At 35.8% G+C, this 24,791-nt stretch overlaps 1 protein-coding gene across 1 annotated transcript in view; it reads left to right on the forward strand.

The window, feature by feature from the left end:
• tmem266 (transmembrane protein 266) overlaps window positions 1-24,791 on the forward strand; it is a 92,235-nt gene that overhangs the window by 17,901 nt on the left and 49,543 nt on the right. Inside the window, exon 3 of the mRNA XM_056451495.1 lies at window positions 11,629-11,823. Coding sequence (XP_056307470.1) covers window positions 11,629-11,823 — 195 coding nt within the window. The remainder of the gene's footprint in view (window positions 1-11,628; window positions 11,824-24,791) is intronic.

Raw genomic sequence — 24,791 nt, forward strand, 5'->3', positions numbered from 1 at the left:
CTTTGCTACAAAGGATTAAGGCAGTTCTGAAGGCAAAAGGGGGTCCAATCCGGTACTAGTAAGGTGTACCTAATAAAGTGGCCAGTGAGTGTAGCTAGTCTATGATATCACATTGCTGCAAATGTCAGTATTGTCGCTCCACAGTGATGTTGTTCAATCATGACCCAGATGTGCTGGAGGACGTCAGTGTTTTGATCATCATCTGGTGCTGTTAGTGTTGTTTGTGCACCAGGTGTGTGTGTGAGGGATTGTGCACACGTGCATACACACTCATGTGCTCATGTTTTCACAAACGCATGCTTACACGACACACCCTGAGGACGCTTTTGTGCTTGAAACAGGTCAGCTAACATTTAGCCTCCACGGCTGTGTCTAATGAGGTTTCTCTCATTGTTTTGTGCTAAAGATGGTCATTTTTTTCATCGTGGCGTTCAGCGTTTACAGCACAATACTATCTTTGTTTTATATGTAGATCATAGTGCCGTCCAGTCCATCTAACAGTTATGATTTCACTGTATAATAATCATTATAACACCATCAGGCTGCTAATTTGTTTATTTGCGATGCTCCTTTTTTTAGATGATGTACAGAAGAAAACTTGGTACTTAAGAAAAAAAATTGTAATAAAAATACAAAAATATTCATTCATTTTCTTTTCTGCTTAGTCCCTTTATTAATCTGGGGTCACCACAGCGGAATGAACCGCCAACTTATACAGCACGTTTTACGCAGCGTATGCCTTTCCAGCTGCAACCCATCACTGGGAAACACCCATACACACAAATTCTCATACACACACACACACTATGGACGATCTAGCTTACCCAATTCACCTATACCACATGTCTTTTGGACTTGTGTGTGGGGAGGAGGGGGAGGGGGGTTCAGTTAGAGACAATTAGAGTTTAATAATTCAATTAGAATTTAATAATTATTTTTTTAAATCTTTAAATGAAGTAAATTTTTAAAATTCATTGAAATTTAAGTAGTCAACTTAGAAATCATACTAAATAGTATTTAATTTGAGCTGTATTTAAGTGAACTATTTTGAATTTGAAAATATTCAGTATTTACCTTCTACAATAAATAATAATAATATTTTAATAAATTGAATAATAATTGTAGTAAATGATATAATAATAATAATAATAATAATAATTGTAATAAATATTACAATAAAGCTATATTTGCTTATTATTTTTATTATAAGTATGTCGATGGATGGATGGATGCTGTAGATGGATAGACAAATAGATGAATGGATGGATAGATGATACTGTGGATGGATGGATGTATACTGTAGATGGAAGCATGGGTGGATGGATAGCTGGACAGATAGATAGATGAAAACATGGATGGATTCTGTGAATGGATGGATGGATGGATGGATACTGTGGATGGACAGATAGATAGATGAATAGATGAGTGTATTCTGTGGATGGATGGATGGATGGAGACTAGATTGGATGGATGGATGGATACTGTGGATGGATAAATAGATGGATGAATACTGTGTAGATTGGATGGATGGAGACTGTAGATTGATGGATGGATGGATACTGTGGATGGATAGATGGACAAATGGATAGATAAATAGATGGATGGATGGATGGATGGATGAATAGATACTGTGGATGGATGGATGGACAGAAAGATGGATAAATGGATGTATTCCATGGATGGATGGATGGATGGATGGAGACTGTAGATTGATGGATGGATATTGTGGATGGATAGATACATGGATAGATGGACAGACAGATAATGAATAGATGGATTGATATATGGATAGATGGATGAATACTGTGGATGGATAGATGGATAGATAGCTGGATGGACAGATAGATGGATGAATAGATGAGTGTATTCTGTGGATGGATGGATGGATGGATGGATGGATGGAGACTGTAGATTGGATGGATGGATGGATGGATGGATACTGTGGATGGATAGATGGACAAATGGATAGATAAATAGATGGATGGATTCTGTTGATGGATGGATGAATGGATGGATGGATGGATGAATAGATACTGTGGATGGATGGATGGATGGATGGACAGAAAGATGGATAAATGGATGTATTCTGTGGATGGATGGATGGATGAATGGAGACTGTAGATTGATGGATGGATGGATATTGTGGATGGATAGATACATAGATAGATGGACAGACAGACAATGAATAGATGGATTGATATATGGATAGATGGATGAATACTATGGATGGATGGATGGATGGATGGATACTGTGGATGGATGGATCGATAGAGAGATGGAGGGTTGGATGGATACTGTCGATGGATGATGGATACTATATATGGATAGATAGAGGGATGGATGGATGGATTCTGTAGATGTATACTGCAGATAGAATGATTGATGGATACTGTATGGATGGATGAGTAAGCGGATTGATAGATAGATATTGTAGATGAATAGATGCTGTAACAAGGTTTCGTGTCTCAACACATTTCACCATAATTATGACAACAAATATTGTATAATTAAAATCTGTATTTTAATCTCACTTCACTGTCATTATAGGTCTTTGATGGATGCCTTTGAGAAAGTAAAGGACGGAGAAAAAAAATCACTGTTTATTTTACTTTTTAACAACTGACAGTTGATCCTATATCAATATTACATAATAGCATCAAAGAGGACTAAAATCACGGGATTTGTGCCACTAATGCTTTAAAAACCAGTAGCGGGGCACTCAATCTGGCCTGTTTGTGTACAAGACCATATGCTTCAGTTTCTCATCGCTTTGATAGATGGCATTTAATGGCTGTGCAAGAAGAAAACGGGGTCATGCAAACACTGTGGCTTTACAACACCAGACATCTGTTGTGATCAAAATACTCTTCAAAATAACCTGCTTCGCATCTTGGCTTTGGTCCAACCGAATCTTTTCTAGGCCCATAATGTGCTGACACAGATTTTCTTCCTCATCATCATCTGGTTCATGATGCACCGTAGCTGCGTTCTTATTTAACCTCCACATTTAACCACAAATCTCCATCAGATAGTCCCGATAGAAGGATGAAGTGAATCTTTCAAGGTCGACCCATTAAAAAAGCACTTGTTTTAGGACATGAACACAGTACCGGGAGCAGGACGTCCTGCAGATCAACACAAACTGATGGATGAGTTCTGGTTGCAGCATCTGGATGTTGTGAAGGTCGAACAGATGTTACAGAGACGTCAGTCGACTCTCTTTTATACCTTTTTCTATATACTGTTGAAGTTTAAATTATCCCCCTGTGCCTTTTATAAAATATTTCCCAAATGATGTTTAAGAAAGCAATGAATTTTTTACAGTATTTCCTATAATATTTTTTCTTCTGGAGAAAGTCTTATTTGTTTTTATTCGGCCAGAATAAAAGCAGTTTTTAATAAAAGAAAAACATTTTAAGGTCAAATTTATTAGCCCCCTTAAGCAAGATTTTTTTTTTCTCGATAGTATACAGAACAATCCATCGTTATACAATGACTTGCCTCATTATCCTAACTTGCCTAATTAAAGGTGCAGTCGGTGATCTGCCTAAATGCTAAGCGGTTAGCATAATATGCTTGAAACGCAATACCTCCCCTGCCGTCCAAAGCCACGCCTCCTGAAATCATGAACATGCACCGTAAAAATGACAGATGACAACCCACTAGATCATGTCATTCGCCAGTTATAAAACGTTATAGTACTTTTATAATACCCCAATTCTGAGTAAAAAACTGTATTATATCTAGCATGTTTCAGTTATGTAGTTAGCAAGCAAAAGTTATAATTTATTAATTCCTTCATTAATCTGGGCTCACCACAGCGGAATGAACCGCCAATTTATTCAGCATGTCTTGCACAGTGGATGCCCTTCCGGCTGCAACCCCAATCACTGGGAAACGTCCATACACACTCATTCACACACATACACTACTGACAATTTAGTTATCCAGTTGACCTATACCGCATGTCTTTGGACTTGTGGAGGAAACCCACGCGAACACTGGGAGAACATGCAAACTCCACACAGAAATGCCAACTAACCCAATCGGGGCTCGAACCAGTGACCTTCTTGCTGTAAGGGGATTGTGCTACCCACTGCGCCACCCTACTGCCCGATTTCAGTATCTATTGGTACCGAATTCCTGTATCGTGAGAACGCTACCAAGCACAGTCCTAAAAGACTCCACCCTTTTTTTTGAAAGGGGGCAGGGAACAGCAGATGATTTGCATTTAAATAGACACACAAAAATGAGGTGTTTTGAGCTTAAACTTCATCAGAAGCATTCTGGGGATATTTAAAGGTATATTAGGCCTCTTTAAAATAATACACAACTTAATTAAAAATGGGCATTAAAATTATCATTATAAACTAATTATGTTATTATATTATAAGCTATTAAAAACATATTATAAACTACCTTGTAATAGTATAATTAAATACACTGAGTTTTCATCTGTGCACTGATTATGATTGGGTTTTTCTGCATGGTCTCAGCTTGCAGGTTCACCGAGGCTCATATTTAGTCCAGCTCTGCACTTTTTCAAGGAAGATGCTTTCCGTTTGTCATTTGTGTAGTCAAGTGCAGTGCAGGATTACAGCATCTGTGTTCAAAAGAAATATGATGCTTCATTTATCATTTAGAACAAAAAAATTATTATTATAATACTACAAAATAAAATTGAATTTATTCTATGCTGCTGTTAATCCTGATTGGCTGATAAATGTTTGAAGGGGTGTAGTTGTTTTTCGTTCCATGACGAATTTTGCTGTTTACATGGCGGACTTTGTAAATGGAAAAACTGAACGCTTCACTAGTGAGAAAACCGTTAAACGGAGAATCTGCAGCACGCGGATAAAGAACGAGCCTCCTCCATTCAGCCTCTTTACTTTCTCTTTACTTTATTTTTGCTCTTTACTCCTTTACTTTCGTGGATGGGAAAATGGTGGAAACTTACTCCACTGAAGACATCCATTTTCTACATATTTATTTTTGTTTGTTAAGCACAGATTTGTTTCGAAAACATTTCTAAATTCAGTTCTAATTTCCAACAAACGAATATATGAACAATAATAATGAAGAGTGAGTTATATCCAGACACACGTCCTATTCTTATGCCCCATATAGTGACGCATACATTTCTCAAACCCGACAGGAGGACAAATCAAAACTAGTTTTTGCTAAAATAAATATAAATATGCATATGTAACGGAGGCCAGCTAGTAAGTGCTGTGTAGGTAAACCTCACTCCTCTGACCTCTAAGGATGCTCTGGCGACAGATGCTAGAGGCCATGGTCTTTAGCCTTCTTTTTAGAGCAACCGACTCCCATGCGGAAGGTCGCCGGTTCGATCCCAGCTCGGAGCGGATTGGGTGGTGTAGAACCGGCGGGGGTTACACATATAATAAATAATACTGTCAATAATAATAACATTATACACGTGCAAATTGTCATGAAGAAACTGAAAAAAGCCCCCGGACATGAAGGCATGGAGGTTTTTGTAACATTTTAATCCTTTAATTTTTTTCATATGTAAAGATATTTGTGTATTGTATTGTATATCCTGTGTGTTTTAAGCAATGTGTACGCATTTTGGACCCGTATAGGTGTATAACTAACACTAGATGGTCAATGGCACAGTCTATTTCTGTTCCTCAAAATAGCGATGCGCCTTAACACACCTCTGTTTTAGACCAGCACATCCATGAGTCCACAAAGTGGTGCAAATGGATTCGCCATTTAAACAACGTGGCGCAAAACATGAAAATTAGCGTTGCGGTGGTCTGGAAATAGCAACAAAGTGTGCCATGCACGTCTTGCGCCGTATTCCGCCAGGTGTATGATAAGGCCCTTAGTGTTCCTTCATTCATATTGTTTAAATGTTTGCTTTTTGAGAGGTTTTTAGATCAGAATTTATTAGATCGTCACAAATATTCATCAATATTCACTGTTCATTTTAGTATTTTAATTAGAGAATATTTTAATAAAAAGCTAATAAAAATAGCTTTTCGTTTAGGGAAACGTTATATCGCATGAAATATCACTACTCGACAACATCACATATTTCCCCAGCATCGCACAGCACTAATAGTTATTTAATGAAATTACCTGTAATTATCTAGTCTGTGTTTAAAGGTCTGAAATACCAATCATAAGCATCTTTCATTTGCCCACAGAGGATTCATTTGATTTTAAATGCATATCTTTGGTAAGCAGCTAGTCTTTATTTACGGTGCACGGAGGCTGTAAACTGTAGTAACTCTTGAAGTCGGTGTTGGGGGCTCATGTTGGTCCCCGTGGGCTGCTTTCTTATTTATTCCTATTGATTCTGTGCTGCTGATTTATGAGCGTGTGCTGTAAACTGACTGAGGGCAGAGCCAAACGCCAGCTATTTACACCATTCACTCAGTGGAAATAAAATAAATGCTAGGAGACCGTCTGATATCAAATATTGGCTTTAAAAATGTATTAGAAACTTAAACGTGCAGTTATAGGTTAATCTGATGTACTTTAATAACTTAATAAATAACAAACACAAGGTAATTACTAAATGTTACCTAAAATTAAAATAAAGATTCAAACTTTTAGTGCAAACGAAATGTATAAAATATATTTTTATTTACAATTTATCACTAAATGCACAATTAATTACTAACATCTGCTAAAATCTGGAAATAATATTGTAAAAAAAAAAATTATATTCAATTTATTACAAAATTTACAATTAATTCCTTAAATCTGTTAAAATCTGTAATTATTATTGTAAAATCTTTTTATTTACAATTTATTACTACATTTAAAATGAATTACTAATATCTTCTATTATCTGTTTATTGTAAAAATGTTTATTTTTTATATTCAATTTGTTACAGAATTTACAATTAATTACCAAAATATGCTAAAATCTGTTTATTAATATTGTAAAAAGTGAATTTTTATTTACAATTATTACTAAATTTACAATTACTAAAATCTTCTAAAATCTGTATACTATTATTGTAAAATATTTTTATATTCAACTTATTACTACATTAACAATTTATTACTAAAATCTGTATAGTTTTGTAAATATATATTTTATATTCAATTATTACTAAATTTACAATTAAATACTAAAGTCAGCTAAAATTTCTATAATATTGTAAAATGTATTCTCATTTACAATTTATTACTAGTCACAATTAAATACTAATACCTGCTAATATCTTCTAAAATCTGTATATTAATATTGTAATATATATTTTTATTTACAATTGATTACTAAATGTACAATTAAATACTAATATTATCTTAAATCTGTGTATTAATATTGTAAAATATATATTTTTAATTCAATTTATTACTAAATTTACAATTAAATACTAAAATCTGTATATTAATATTGTAAAAAATATACATTTTATTTTCAATTTAAATAAAAATTTTAATTTAAATAAATTTTTAACAATAAATTAATTAATTTACAATAAATAATAAAATCTGCAAAAATCTGTATATTAATATTGTAAAGAAAATACATTTTATTTTCAATTTAAATAAAAATTTTAATTTAAATAAATTTTTAATAATTAATTAATTAATTTACAATAAATAATAAAATCTGCAAAAATCTGTATATTAATATTGTAAAGAAAATACATTTTATTTTCAATTTAAATAAATTTTATTAATTAATTAATTTACAATTAATTAATAAAATCTGCAAAAATCTGTATATTAATATTATAAAAAAATATTTACAAATTATTGCAAAATGTACAATTAATTACTAAAATCAGTAAATTAATATTGTAAGATTTTTTTCAATTTATATAAATTTTTATTAATTACAATTTACGATTGATAAAATCTGCAAAATGTGTATAAATATTGTAGAAAATAATTATGTACAATTTATTACTAAATTTACTATCAATTACTAAAATCTGCTAAAATCTGTTTATTAATTGTAAAAAATATATATTATGTTCTTATATATTTTATGTATTTTAATATCTGCTAACATCTGTATATTAATATTTTGAAAATGTACTTTCAATTTATATATATTTTTATTCATTAAATAAAATTTACAGCTTATAAAATCTGCAAAAATGTTTATATAACTATTGTAATAAACAAGAATTATTATTTACAATTTATTATTGAATTTATTTATTTAATTATTAATTAAAATAAAATGTAGTTAATATTAGTTTTAGTTAATATATTTTTATTTTACAGCATTTTACCTTAAAATAGAGAACTTTTGTTGCTAGTTAACCTCAATCCTAACCAAACCCTATTTGCGTGAGCTTTCCCCACAAGTATCCGCTCTGCAGTTCCAGCGTTGTGAATTGTGAGCGTTTCAGGAAATCCATTCATTGGCTTGATTGCACTGAGATTGAGCGCAGCAATCCCAGCATGCAAACGTGAGAAGAATCCGCTCGCCCAATCCAATAAATCAAAGACAAAACCAGGCAGAGCCGCTCCTGACGTCCTGCTGTGGGACTTTGTTGTTTTGCCACAATATTGTGCTTTGAAACTCTCCGGATGGCTCATTATTGCAGGACGCAAAATATTCTGGCTTTAGGAATCAATCTCGGGCCGCAGCTTAATCTCCTTTCATGCATTTCTTATGTAGCTAGTGAGCTTTCTAATTCATTTCCATATTCCACATCTGCTGTTTGTTGCGTTGGGGACTTTTTTATTTATTTATTTATTGTGGTTTCTCAATCTGTCTTGAATCACTTGAGTCCGTAATCTGCAGGAATGATGAGATTCTGGCTCTTTGTGGCGTCTGTCATTCATTATGTTCATACAGAAAACTCCATCAAATGCTCAACAACCTCTCCTACTTTTCATTCATTTTCCTTCGGCTTAGTCCCTTTATTCATCAGGGGTCACCACAGCGGAATGAACCGCCAACTTATCCAGCATATGTTTTACACAGCAGATGCCATTCCAGATGCAACCTAGTACTCAGTATTCACACACACACACTAAGGCCAATTTAGCGTACCCAATTCACACATAGCGCTTGTCTTTGAACTGTGGGGCGAACCGGAGCACCCGGAGGAAACCCACGCCAACATGGGGAGAACATGCAAACTCCACACAGAAATGCCAACTGACCCAGCCAGGGCTTGAGTCAGCGACCTTTTTGCTGTGAGGCGGCAGTGCCAACCACTGAGCCACCGTGTCGTCCCCCAGCAAATAACAGTGAGCATAAAAAAATTACATGTAATAAACTAAATACAAGAGGTTGTAAAATCATTATATTAATAGTAATAATGCCAACAACAACAATAATGGTGAAAATAAAATAAGGATAAACTGAAGAATAAATGACAGAGATATACTACAACAAATAATATATAGAGAGCGATTAAACTGTACAGTTGATGTCAGAATTATTAGCCCCTCTGTTTATTTTTTCCCCAATTTCTGTTTAACAGATAGATTTCTTCAACACATTTCTAATCATAATAGTTTTAATAACTCCTCTCTAATAACTGATTTATTTTCTCTTTGTCATGATGACAGTAAATAATATTTGACTAGATATTCTTCAAGACACTTCTATACAGCTTAAAGTGCCATTTTAAAGGATAAACTAGGTTAATTAGGTTAACTAGGCAGGTTAGGGTAATTAGGCAAGTTATTGTATAACGATGGTTTGTTCTGTAGACTATTGAAAACAAATATAGCTTAAAGAGGCTAATAATATTGACCTTAATGTTTTCTAAAAAATTTAAAGCCGATTTTATTCTAGCCGAAATAAAACAAATAAGAGTTTCTCCGGAAAAAGTATTATCAGACAATAAACCCGGAAGCGAGTTAGCATATTAGCAGTTCCCTCGTCCCAAAGTCAATGGGTTTTTTCAATGGGATTACAGTTAAATAAGGTTCATGCTAACACAAACTCAAGATAATTTAACGTTTTATTCTACAACATAAAACACATCAGTTACATCACAGTCTTGATTTATTTATTTTTTTTTAATCGCTTGCGCTTCTTTAAAAAGATAGTTGCTATCAAGTTGCTAAATGGGACTACAGGCGGTCTCAGAGACATGCGTATGGAACACAGCCCGCTTGTGTTGGACATTATGGATTATTTTATAGTTTGTAGTATTTTTTTTTTTCTAATTGGGAATTCATATTGTGTGTAGATAAATCCATCACTTGTAAAGACCGTCAAGACAGATTCATTTATTGATCATTTATTTTAATTAAACGATATTATGAAGATACTGCTCACCAGTGCAGCCTGTTTCTTTCCTGCTCTCAGTAATGCAAACGTGTCAATAAATCTGTGAAAATACACACATATCGACTGTCATTTTAACATGCTCAAGTTATTTTTCGTCTGTTTTTTCTTCATCTGTTTAACTCATAACTGCAATAGTTACACTCCTCCTCAAAATGTATAGCATAAATGACCGTATGGGCTGCTTTTCGCTGTACTTCATGACAAAAAAAGAATGAATGTTATTCTCTATCTATGATGGAACTTGCAGGCATGTAGACTTGTCCCTCACGCCTCATTTCTGTCGTCTGTTACTAAGGTAAGCGGGCTGTGTGCACGCGAGCGATTACACTTATTTAAATGTCTTATGATAATACTATGTAGGCACATTTATACATAGTTTAACTTTTACAACAACCGTAAAGCAAAACAAAAATGTATTTCCCACGTAAAAAACTATTTAAAAGGCAGGTAGGTCTAAACAGATGTGTTTTTGCGTATTTATTTGTTTATAATATATAGCGTGGATTATAATATAATAAATCGAGAGAGTAAATCTTTGTCATGGACCATATTTCTAAAAATAAGCTTGATAAGTTGTCTGTTGCAGGGTGGTGCTGACGTCACAGGCGAGCACCCGAAGGCACTGGAGTTTATAGCCTAATGTTAGCTTTTCAGTTCTTGCGTTTGCATTTAAGACGTAAAAGTGCTTAAAGTTACATTTGCGTGAGGATTATCCGACTGGACAAAACGTGTAAGTGTAATGAACAGTGTTTGAACAGAGCTTATCATTTGCAATCTTTCGAAAAGCCTATGGGAAAATCCTATGGGGGTTTTGTCGAGGGAAGCAGTTTTATGCTAGCAGCCGATTAGCCTACAAGGTAATGTTATAGTTCCTCCACTCTTTCTAATTCCCTTCAAGCCCTACAAGCCTTGTGAGCAAAATAAGTACATTTTCTACCCCACTAGAGGCTTCTTTCTCATTATGTAGTTGATAACAAAATATAAACTACGTGACCTTGTGTTGTTTTCATGTCACTTCTCGCGTGTGTTAGGGTGAGACGTAGTTTGTGGACCGAGACAGAGTTGTCTGCAATTCTTCCTGTTGTAAAGTCATGCAGTGTGAAAGCCTCTGTCGCGATCCATCCTGAAGTGTAAACACAGCAGTGACAGAACGCTAGCCCAGATAGTCATCCAGTGTAAAAACATCTGTGTCGCGACTACCTTGAAAATCATCCAGTCTGAACTCGGCATTCTTGACATGCACTTGTGAATTGTTCACCACAAAACTAGCAATGCGAGCTAACAAACTCATGTGGTTAGCTTTGATTTTCATTTGTATTTTAATGCCTTCTTACATCAACTCTCTTAGAGTAGTGTCCCCCGTGTGTCCGCAGGGCCCCTCAGCAGACGGTGGCGGCGGCCCCGGATCTGGAAGTGATCTCCCAGCAGGTGGAGGACGAGGGCCAGTGCATGGCTCCGGTGCAGCTGGTCAGTTTCGCCTACCGGGACCTTCCTCTCGCCGCCCTGGACCTCTCGCTGGCCGGATCACAGCTACTGTCCAACCTGGACGAAGAGGATAACCAGGAGGGGTAAGACACTCCTGCTGCACCGATCATACTGCACAGATAGTTGACTCCAAAATAAAGTGTTAATTTACTTCTTTAAGGGCATCACAGACTATTTTAGTAGAACTTTTAATAAAGATTTGGCAACACTTTAAGTAACAATTAACACCAGAGCTGTTCAATCAGTTTGTCATGGGGGCCAGTTCATGAAAAGCACCCCAAACGAACGGACGGAGAGATATGACTTGCAACATGAGTGATGACACAACAGCATATAAGAGCCCATATGTTGTATTTTTGCTCCTTAAGACACCCATATTGTATTTTGTACTACATTAAAATGTTAAAATATTGTATTTTGAAACTACATAATATCAGTCCATTGAAAAACAGGCGTTTTTTTTTTGCATTGCTTAAGTAGGCTTCTTCTACATTCATACACATTCATATGTTTTGAACTGCATAACAATTAGGGATGCTACAATTATAGATTTTGGTTGTACGATTATAGTCTGGAGAATAATCATGGTTTCACGGTAATACATCTAATGTAACTTGAAGCTTTTAGGTAAGTGTTTAGATTAACTGTTGTTATCATCTTTGTTCATACATATATAATCATTTTAAGAATAATTGGTCTAACATATCTTTTGTTTACATTGCATTGAAAGCCATGCACAACTCACACCGCTATAGCGTGACATGATTTCTACTGCATGCACCAGGAAAGCCGCGAGCGCGTTGCTCCAATTGCGCACGTATATTGGCATATATTCTTACATTAGAAACAAACTTGCCCGCAGAAAAGAGGTGTTATTAGAATGGTGTGCCGCTAATGTTAATCCAGTGTGCGCAATTTTGTTAGGTTGAAGCAGTTCCGTTCTGTGCAACAGAAACGCGGCGTTGAGAAGCCTTTGCGTTTTAATTAACCGTGACGAATTAAAGTGTGGTTAAAAGTGAAATCGGCTAATCGTTCCATCCCCGATATCAGTGCATTGTACAAAAGGTCTTTCTTACAAATCTACAAACAGATTCAAATGTTTTTAGCTGCTCACGCCACTTGTTTAATGTCAGATGACTCGCGCTCTGCGCAGCCTTCAACTGTATTGTATTGAACAGGTGCACGTCACTTCATAACTATAGCGGCCATTTTTTGACTGAACTAAATTTATTTTTGATGCCGTGGTTACACTAATTAGAGGGCTGGAACAAATTGCCTTGGGGGCCGGGTTCAGCCCGTGGGCTGCCACTTGAATAGCCCTGATTTACACTCTTAACCCTAGTGTGCTGTTGGGGATGTTTTCAGCCACTCTGGGGTAATTTTGAGGCTTAATTTGGCCACAAATTTCTCTGTTTTAGCAAATGGAATGATTTTTGGTGACAAATCTTACTTTGACACATATTTTGGGAAAATGCTTTGGAATTTTTACACTCTGGGCAAATGGACAATCTTTTCGTTATGTTTGTGGCTGTAAATGCTGGCGCGCTCGTTTTTTTTTTTCTTTTTCTGCCACCTTGCTGCACACGCATCCTGAATGTTTACAAACTGGTAATTCGTCTATATGTTGCCGAATACATGGCTGTCAACAGGTCCACTGCTCCATGTTCTTCACCACTTTTTCCTCATCTGATTGTTGAGACCTGTGATCTCAGAAAGATCTGATAGGTGAATGCTGGTGCGATGCATGTAAAAAATAATTGGTGATTGTTACTCATAGGAATCAAGGACAACATCATTAACTCTAGGGGACTTACTCAGTGGATTAACCATCAATCTGATAACCTAAATGAGCTTAATCTTCTGCCAACAATTACTAAAATGCCTTGTGACTTGTGGAATGTGACAATGTTTGTTTCCCTAATAATAATCAATATACAGGTGAAACCTTTTGGACCTCAATATTTACGTGAAAGTGCCAGATTAAACAAAAAAGGGCCGTTTCAAGAACTACAAGAAACCTTAACTAGAGATGTTGCATGATTTATTTGAATACTCTACTCATAAATTATGTGTCTGAAAGGGAAGCTCCTGAGAATGCATATGCACGGCTGCCAATTGTGTCCATGCCATTTCAGTGCTCGTTTTTCACTGTGGATCTTTAGCAAAACCTGACAGTAGTCATTTAACACCAAAAGATGGTTTGTGCTGATGCGAGCCTTATGTAAATCAAGTGTCTTTGTAAAATTAGTCTCTTTGTGAGCGGTTTCTTTAATAAAATTAACAATTGATTAGTTAAAAAAAAAAAAAAAGACTACACTGGCGACCAGACTTTTGTCAGGTAATCCAAGTTCTTGGAACACAAATAATAACTTGACCTCTAGTTCATCATTTAGTATCAGAAGTGGCTTAAAAAAGGTGGCTTGAAAGGTAAAGGCCTTTAGATTACGCTTATTTTACCAAAATAAAATATGATCAGGCCTTGATTTTTAATTCTTTAAGATAGCAAGGTCTGACTTGTGACTTGTCACTTAACAGAAAAAAATTACAGTATAGAATATAAAGTCATGCTGCAGTGGAAACAGAATGAATATTGTATATGACTCCCATGAGCTTGAAGGACTGCATCCACACATCTCTGCATTGACTCAAATCAGTTATTAATAAAGTCATCTGGAATGGCAAAGAAAGCGTTCTTGCAGGACTCCAAGAGTTCATCAAGATTCTTTGGATTCATCTTCAACGCCTCCTCCATCTTACCCCAGACATACTCAATAATGTTCATGTCTGGTGACTGGGCTGGCCAATCCTGGAGCATCTTGACCTTCTTTGCTTTCAGGAACTTTGATGTAGAGGCTGAAGTATGAGAAGGAGCGCAATCCTGCTGGAGAATTTGCCCTCTCCTGTGGTTTGTAATGTAATGGGCAGCACAAATGTCTTGATACCTCCTCAGGCTGTTGATGTTGCCATCCACTCTGCAGATCTCTCACATGCCCCATACTGAATATTACCCCAAACCATGATTTTTCCTTTACCAAACTTGACTGATTTCTTTGAGAATCTTGGGTCCATGCGGGTTCCAGTAGGTTTTGTGCAGTATTGTGATGATTGGGATGCAGTTCAACAGATGATTCATCAGAAAAATCGACTTTCTGCCACTTTTCCAAATGATCAACTAGAAGTCAAGTTATTATTTGTTGCTCTTACAGCTGGGATTGACAACAAGACTTGGACTCAGATAGTGTAATCTGATTCAAAATATTATATTAAAATGTAGTTTTCAAAATAACAAATACACATCTTTAACTTTATTATTATCCCTATATTTGTTTCTCAAATATGAACTTCGCTAGTATGTCCCCCCCTTTATTTTTTTGACAGAAAAGTGTTTAAGCATCAAAACAAATGTGTAAATACATTACGCTTTTTATTTTACAACATGAAGGCATTTTTTACAAGCCAAAATATATCTATTATACATTTGTACTATAGTTTACAGAATATATGCGAGCTTTATTCTGACAATAAACATTTCCAGTGGACCAAATCAGCAACCGTGTCTTAGTCTGCTCTAGCTCAACATTTTGACAGTCTCTCTTTGTTTGCGCTCTTGTCAATGTGCCACTTTTAGTTCTCATCGGATCAAGGATTCTGAAGAAGCGTACGGCAGGCTGGGAGACAAATATTCAGATATCCAACAAATCAGGAAGAACCACATACTCTCTCTTACATCAACGATACTGACTTTTAACTGGAATTTCTGGAATTCGTTTAATGCTTGGCAGGGGTGAGGTAAAAAAAGAAGCTCCAGCATGTCCTATAAACAGTGCTAGCATTATCTAGAATAGACAAGATGGCAATCTTTATAGCACCTGACATAAAGTAGTACACTAAAGGAATTTGTCTATGATCTGTTGGCATGCTGACACGATTACTACTGCAGAAATGGAGTGCTCCGATTATAAGATAACCAACCTGGCAGCATTAAGAAAGATTTTTGGCTTGGTGTGTTGTGTTTTACATCTAAAGCTAGACTTCGAACGGAAACTCTGACCAATCCTAAATCATACCATGAGAGAAGAATTTTAAAAAAAGCTATAGTTATACTATGCAGAGAGATGCAGAGTTAGTTTTAGCTTTTAAAACAGTTACTCTTTTCTATAAATTTCCATAAAGAAGAGTTTCTGTCATTCATAGCATTGTTCTTTTGTTTTTGACTCGCATGCCTTTTGTGATCCGTATCACCCTGTTGCATCATTTAAGTATTTTAGAGCAGCATTTTTAGACTCCAGTTTCACACACACACACACACACACACTTTGAAGTGTGAACCACTTTGCAGCTCCACCCACTTTGACAAAGAGAACATTTCCGATCCATAGATAGTCACCGGCCACTTTATTAGGTACACCTTACTAGTACCAGGTTGGACCCCTTTTGCCTTCAGAAGTGCCTTAAACCATTTTCGTGACATAGATTCAACAAGATACTGGAAATATTTCTCAGAGATTTTGCTGCATATTGACATGAGAGCATCACACAGTTGCTGCAGATTTGTCGGCTGCACATCCATGATGCGAATCCCCCATTCCACCACATCCCAAAGGTGCTCTATTGGATTGAGATCTGGCGCTCTGGAGGCCATTTGAGTACAGTGAACTCATTGTCATGTTCAAGAAACCAGTTTGAGATGATTCACATTTTATGAAATGGCAACAATACTCGGGTAGGCTGTGATGTTGACCCGATGCTCAGTTGGTACTAATGGGCCCAAAGTGTGCCAAGAAAATATCCCCCACACAGCTCTGGGGAAAAAGCTGTTCCTCAGTCTGCTGGTTTTTGTCCGGGGGAACCTGAAGCGCCTGCCAGAAGGCAGGAGAGAAAACAGTCTGTGAGCAGGGTGAGAGGAGTCCCTAAGAATATTGCGTGCTCTGCGCAGACAGTGTTTCTTCTGGATGTCTTATATGGTTGGCAGTGTAGTCCCTGTGATGTGTTCAGCAGTTTTCACCACCCGCTGCAGTGCCTTACGCTCAGCAACAGAGCAGCTTCCATACCAGACTGTGTCGCAGTTGGTCAGGATGCTATTTGCACTATTGTGCAGCGTTAGAAGTTCACCAAGACAACTGATGAAAGCTGGTTCTTCTTAAGTTGCCTCAAGAAAAATAGGCGCTGGTCAGCCTTCCTGTCCAGGCTGGAGGTGTTGGTGGTCCAGGAAAGGTCCTTTGAGATGTGGGTCCCCAGGAACTTGAAGGATGAGACAGGCTCAACGGCCATCCCATTAATGTGGATGGGATCATGTGAGCCTGTTTGTCCCTTCCTGAAGTCCACAATGAGCTCCTTTTTATCTTTTCATTAATATTATTATCGTTCATCAGTATCGGTTAATGGGATTTCTATGAATCAAAAACTGTTTGGTTTTAATAACCAGAGGCTGTAACATGTTGTGGGATCATTAATAAACAAATCATCTTAGCTGTGAATACTCTACATACACATTTCTAGTGATCTATGAGGTTTTTATGTCCAAAAAGCCACACAGTAATGTCCCTTTACTCTTCAGACGCCCCCTACAGTCTCTCTCTCTGCTGTAAACAATTGTTTTTATATGCCGGATGTCATCCAGCAGGAGGTTGGACTCTCGACTACTTCGCACCGTATTTTTAAATGCCAGCTTTCAGTGGGTGTATTTGTGTTTCTCGGCGGGTTGCGTGCAAATGTGGCTTTAAAAATCATCTGGCAGCCGCGCTGCATGCTGGGAGTGTGGAGCACCCAGACCTCTCTGGCGCGGAGTGTGTTTTTGGCGCGGTCCCGTCTGGGTAGCGTGACTCACGGTGGACGGCCGCTGTGCGATGCTCTGCTCCACGCAGGGAAAGTTGACAAACACCATAAGCTTAATTATGGCAGCCGTCGCACTGTCCGCAAGCCACGGCGGTGTGTGTGAGTGTGAGACAGATGGTCTACACGCTCCGGAGTGTGTGATTGTGTGAGCGTTTCTGAGATGTCAGCACTGAGGCTTCTGCTGCTCACGACTCACTTACTGTCAGGTGATACGATCAGGTGTGCCACAAAACTGCACCTTACTGTGAAAACAGCCTAGATCATATGTGGGAAAACATTCATTATATTAAAGTGTTTAAATTGCTCAAAATATACAAAATATGCATTTGCTAAAATATATTTACATACATTTTTCATGTAATTGTAACTTTTTTTTTGTATATTTTGAAAAAAGATATATATATATATATATATATATATATATATATATATATATATATACAGCGAGGAAAATAAGTATTTAACACGTCACCATTTTTTTCAGAAAACACATTCCTATGTTCTATATGGCTGCTTAAAGACGCCTCTCATATGGAGAGTGAAGTCACATGCATTGCTCAGGTGTGATTTTGTTTCTTAGACTTCAACTGTGTGAAAACCTTGATGGTTCTGTGGGTCTCGTCTATCAAATCTGATCATTATTTAGTATTTTCTATTGGATTCAAGTCAGGTGATTGGCTGGGCCATTCTACAGCTCGATTTTTCTTTCTCTGAAAGCATTTGTGAGTTTCCTCGGCTGTTTCTCGGATTATTGTCTTGCTGAAATGTCCACCCTGGTTTCATCTTCATCATCCTGCTAATGTAGATGTTGGACTGAAGTAGCTAATTTTCATTTACAATGATGAAGGGCAGAGGGTTGCTAAACAACTTGTCATTTTATTTTATTGCACATAGCTTCAGTTGTAAACTAATTAGTTTTGTTTTCTTTGCATATATGTATTTCTTTGAGTACCATGATCTGGTAAAAAGTCAACAGCACCTGTAGAAATGTTTTTTGAGAAAATGTGTTCAATACTTTACCCCACTATAGATAGATAGATAGATAGATAGATAGATAGATAGATAGATAGATAGTGTTTGGTGAGTAAAACATAATTTTAATAAACATAATATCTGTTTAATAAATCTGTTTTGTTTAAATGCACCAAAATACATTGCCTATATTCAATGAGAAATTGATAAAAATATAAATTTTCAAAATGGGGAGTACTCAGAGCACTATATATATGTCAGAATTATTAGCCCCCCTATTTATTTTTTCCCTAACGGAGAGATTTTTTTTTTCAACACATTTCTAAACATAATAGTTTTAATAACTGATTTCTAATAACTGATTTCTTTTATCGTCACCATGATGACAGTAAATAATATTTGACTAGATATTTTTCAAGACACTTCTATACAGCTTAAAGGCTTAACTAGGTTAAATAGGTTAACTAGGGGGGTTAGGGTAATTAGGCAAGTTATTGTATAACGATGGTTTGTTCTATAGACTATCGAAAACAAATATATAGCTTTAAAGGGGCTTATAATATCGATGGGGCTAATTATAATATTAAAATGGTTTTACAAAAATTAAAAACTGCTTTTATTCTAGCCGAAATAAAACAAATAAAACTCCAGAAGAGAAAATATTATAGGAAATACTGTGAAAATTTCCTAGCTGTGTTAAACATCATTTGGGAAACATTCATAAAGGAAAACTAATTCAAAGGGGGGCTAATAATTCTGACTTCAACTGTATATATATTTGCTAAAATATGTTTAGATATTCTACAATTTCTGACATAATTTTGTGTATTTTCCAGAAAAATGTATCAACTATAGTAAAAATTCAATTTGAAATGTTTTAAATATGTAAAAATGTACATAAATGTGTTTGCTAAAATATATTTAGATTGAATTTATTATGTAAATTTTACTTTTTGTGTGTTTTAAAAATTTTTAATTTATGTAAATGAAATTCTTAACACTTTTCTTTTGTATATTTTTGAAAACATTTTGGTGGCGCAGTGGGTAGCACAATCGCCTCACAGCAAAGGTCGTGGTTCGAGCCTCGGCTGGGTCAGTTGACATTTCTGTGTGGAGTTTGTTGTATGTGTATGGATAATTCCCAGTGATGGGTTGCAGCTGGAAGGGCTATCGCTGCGTAAAACATATGCTGTATAAGTTGGCGGTTCATTCCGCTGTGGCGACCACTGATTATTAAGGAACTAAGCCGAAAAGAAAATGAATGAATACGTTTCTATGAACATGCTGTATACACATAACACACACTTTATTTATTTTTTTCAATACATTTCACTTAATTATTTTACTGAAAAATGTAAATATGTACAATTTAAATCTATGTTGAAAAATTATTTGATGTCTAAATCAGCTAATGAAAAAAAAATACAATAAAAAAAATAAATAGAGGAGGGGAGATTTTCTTAAATAAATAATGAATGCTTGTTCATCCACATTTTAATATAAGGTTTTGAATATACTTATTTAACCCTGAAATACATTTTAAGAGAAATATGTGTATATGTAGGTTGAACGTAAATATATTTAACTTCAAAAACATTTCATTTCCACTCTACATTCGTTCATTAATTATATATATATATATATATATATATATATATATATATATATATATATATATATATATATATATATATATATATATATATATATATATATATATATATACACACAGATATTTCTATTAAAGCACCATTACATTAGATTTCCTCATAGGACTAGCACAGGTCAGGTCATGAATGCTGGAATTGTGAGTTTCTGTGTTTCGGTGTTTCCATCTCCAGTGTCAGAAAGTCAGATCAGAGTCACGTCATGTCATGTTTCTGCCGTGACTCACATCTGAAACACGTACAGAATGATAGAGACCACATTTGCATGATTTGATGTCAGTTTAAGCCTTATATGAACTAAGCTGATAATAGGAACATGTCAAAATGACAGCTCATTTATTATGCCGAAACTTTGGTCAATGCCAAACCGTGTTTGTGTACCGTGTGGCTTACTGTTTTTACAGAGATAACATTGGTTGCTTGTTTAATTTATTTGCAATGTGTTTGTTGTCTATTAAAACTACTTAGTTGATCAAATGTACAGTAGTCTATTTGACCAATTGTACAGGTGTAATATAGCTGTGTGTTTTAAGCATAACGTACATTAAACCAATCAGAATCTGCCACTCCCTTTAAAAGTCAGATGCGTCATCCATTTGCTGTTTACATGGCGGACTTTGTAAGTGGGAAAACTGAACACTTCACTAGCGAGAAAACAGTTAAACAGAGCATCTGCAGCGCACGGATAAAGAACGAGCCTCCCCCATTCAGCCTCTTTACTTTCTCTTTACTTTTTTACTTTCGTGGATAAGGAAACTGTGTTGGATACACTCCACTGAAAACATCCATTAGCCTACATATTTAATTTTAAGCGCAAAGATTTGTTTCAAAACTATTTCTAAATTCAGTTCTTATTTCCAGCAAACCAATAAATGAACAATAATAACGAAGTGTGGTCAAAAAACGGAGTTATATCCAAACACACATCCTGTTCTTATGCCCCTTTATGGTGATGCGAACGTCTCCAAAACGCCACAGGTGGACAAATCTAAACTTGTTTTAATGATATAATTATGTATAGAATTAATAATACTACTAATAATAATAACATTCTACAAATGCAAATTGTGAATAAACTGAAAAAAAAACTAACTCTGGACTTTGTGCTGGACTTTAGAGCAACTTTTAGTTGGTCAATGGTGCGGCCTATTTTAGTTCCTCAAAATAGCAAAGCGCCAACTATGCGCCCTTAACCCACCTCCTTTTTAGACCGTAACACCCATGAATTCACAAAGTGGCGCAAATGAATTTGCTGTTTAAACAATGTGATAAAACGTAAAAATTAGGGTTGCGCTGATCTGAAAATAGCAACTAATCGCGCCAAACACTTGTGCCTTATTGTGCAAGGTGTATGATATGGCCCATAGACTTTACCTGGGCGGGCTGCTCATCTATATTAACAGCTGCCCAAGAATATTTAGTGACCCTTTTTTATTAACTATTATTATCAGTCTCTTTTTATCAACCCAATATAACCAAACATTCGCGATCAATTAAGAGAAAATCTTCTCTCGTTTACCCGTTTCGTTCTGTGTGCACGAGACCTGTCAACTCTCCCACAGACAGTCTCACATGCTCTGCAGACCCACAAAGACGCACCTGTTTGGGATCTAAAAATGTGTCCACGTGTGGTTTCTCAATCTCCCATAATATCCGGGATTTTTTTTTTTGCTTTCTAAAGCTGTTGTTAATTGTATATGCGCACAGTCATGAGAGCGAGATAAATGTAAAATAATTCTTTCTTTAATCTAAACGACTCTGAAAAACTTTACTAAATTACTTGAATTTAGTTTACTAATTTTAATTACTTTTAGATTTTAATTAAAAACTTTACTAAATGCTTAAATTTTTAAAAAGTTAAATTAAAACAAAATACTCAGACGCCGAAATGACATCTTAACTGGCAGCAAAATGATTTTACACTATTAGAAATGGCTAATCCACTCATTTGGCTTATTTAAATCTGCACTTTTTTTATTCTTGTAATTATAATTTTTAGAGATATTGTCTGCTTTTTCTTTCTTTCTCATTTGCTGTATATTTTATTAGTTTGATGGTCAATATATTACATATTTTATGCATCTAAATGATATTTCTAATTCTATTTTGTGGCTATAGTGCATATAATGCATATAGTGACATGGACACAGCAAGAAGGTCGCTGGTTAAAGTCCCGGTTGGGCCAATTGGGATTTCTGTGTGGAGTTCTCCCCATGTTTGCATGCGTTTACTATGGGTGCTCCGGTTTCACCCGCAGTCCAAAGACAAGCGCTATAGGTGACTTGAATAAGCTAAATTGGCTGTAGTGTATGCATGAGTGTGAATGGGTGTTTCCCAGTACTATGTTGCGGCTAGGCATTTGCTGCATAAAATATAAGCCAGTATACTTGGCAGTTCATTCTGTTGTGTTAACCTCTGAAATATAGACTAATCCAAAAGAAAATTAATGAATAATAGATTTTAATAAAAGGTTTTTTAAAATCTGCATTTATTTGAATATAAATATTTTCTAACAATGTGAACCAACTTAAAGACATAATTTGTCATTTTCGCCACTAGAGGGTGTGTATTCACAACAAACAAAGGCATATTTGACGATGCCATGAGTGAATGTGGAATCATGGGAGTTATAGTCTTTATTTAGATCCTACAGGACTCCTGCAGAAATCCATGTTGATGATCTATTCAACACTTATTGTCATGGTTGTATGAAGCAGAGAAAGGCTGAAAGCTGTCAAAGCAAAAGGAGAGTGTTGATGAAATTATTATTAGAGACAAGCGCGACGTGGCACAAAAGCAGCAGAGCTTTTATTATGCCACAGTTCACTACTTTGTTCTTCTAAACGTGATCACTTTGAGAAGAAACAGCACAGTTTTATCAGACTAAATACATTTTCGGCTTAAGTTACAATGCTGTGCTGTGAAGTCAAAAAAAATACACAGACCATATTTAATCATCTTGTGTTTCCCTGTTTATTATAAAACCAAACCAGAAACTAACGTGTGTGACGTCATTAGTATGAGAACACAGCACACACACAGTCTCACTAGTTAAAATTGCTCATTTCTGTGCATTTGAGCATTCTTCCAAACATTCGGGATAATGCAAGCAAGCAAAATATATAACACTGTTCTACTAGTAATTAGTTAAGACTTTGGCCCAATCCCAATTCTAGTTTTGTACCCCTTCCCCTTGGCCCTTAAAAACGTGTATGAAGGGGAAGGGCTTCAAAACTTACCCTTACGAATTGGATCAGCACTACAGCATCTGTACACGTCATCATGTCATCACGATCTCTTGCTTCTTATGAAATCAGACGATGGCGACTGCTGTAGATATTCCAGTTGTGCTATTTTTTTTTTTTTTTGGTATTTATCTTCAGGAAATCACTGAAGGCAATGATATTATGTTATCATAACAATCTAATATGGCAATAAAATCGTAACTATACAGTGCATATGCACAGTGCCCATATTCATCTATGTAAACACACCAAAAACAACATTAACATTGTAGCAGACACTCATTCCCAGCCACTAGACTTTTCTGACAGGGTATTTGAGTGTCATCGAGTGTCAGAATGTTGTGGGACTGCTGTACAGGAGTTATTTTATGGATTATAGGTCGTGAAGTTTAGCAGTTTTTATTTTAGCAAATTTTTTTTTTTTAAAGCATGACGGCAGAACACTAACGCAGGTATGAATATATTAAAACATGCGCTTGTTTGTTGTAAAAATTCATAATAATGACAAAAAAAATACTAATTTGTGGATCTCCTTACTTCCGGGTGCAGCGATCCTGCCGTTGTGGCTGATGTATTCTGGGAAATTTTCTTACCCCTTGGTTTTGCGTGGTCCTGAGAAATTTCAGTTCGAAGGGCTATCTACCCCTTCCGTTTAGCCCTACACCTTCAAGCTAAAGAGAATTGGGACACCCCTACCCCTTCACAGGAACGCGCAAAACGGGGGGTAAGGGGAAGGGCTAAGGGGTAGAATTGGGATTGGGCCTTTTTGTCCCCTAGGGGCAATTCAATTCATGGTGCATACAAGTAGCCTATAGTACAATTTACAAATACACAAACAAATGCATACATATACACATGAATACGTCTGCATACATGTACATACAATACCTGACAGAAGTCTTGTCACCTATCCAAGTTTTAGGAACAACACATAATAACTTGACTTCTAGTTGATAATTTGGTATCAGAAGTGGCTTATATGAAAGGCAAAAATCTCTAGATTACGCTTATTTTACCAAAATAAAATATGATCAGGCCTTGATTTTTAATGATTTAATTAGGCCCGTAAGGTCTGACTTTTCTTAGACTAAAGTCTTTTCACTTAACAGAAATAATGTCCAGTATAGAATATAAAGTCATGCTGCTGTGGAAACAGAATGAATATTGTGTCTGACTCTCATGAGCTTGGAGGACTGCATCCATACATCTCTGCAATGACTCAAATAACTCATTAATAAAGTCATCTGGAATGGCAAAGAAATCGTTCTTGCAGGACTCCCAGAGTTCATCAACATTCTTTGGATTCATCTTCAATGCCTCCATCTTACCTCA

Source organism: Danio aesculapii, chromosome 25 (assembly GCF_903798145.1).
Source record: "Danio aesculapii chromosome 25, fDanAes4.1, whole genome shotgun sequence".
Taxonomy (NCBI): domain Eukaryota; kingdom Metazoa; phylum Chordata; class Actinopteri; order Cypriniformes; family Danionidae; genus Danio; species Danio aesculapii.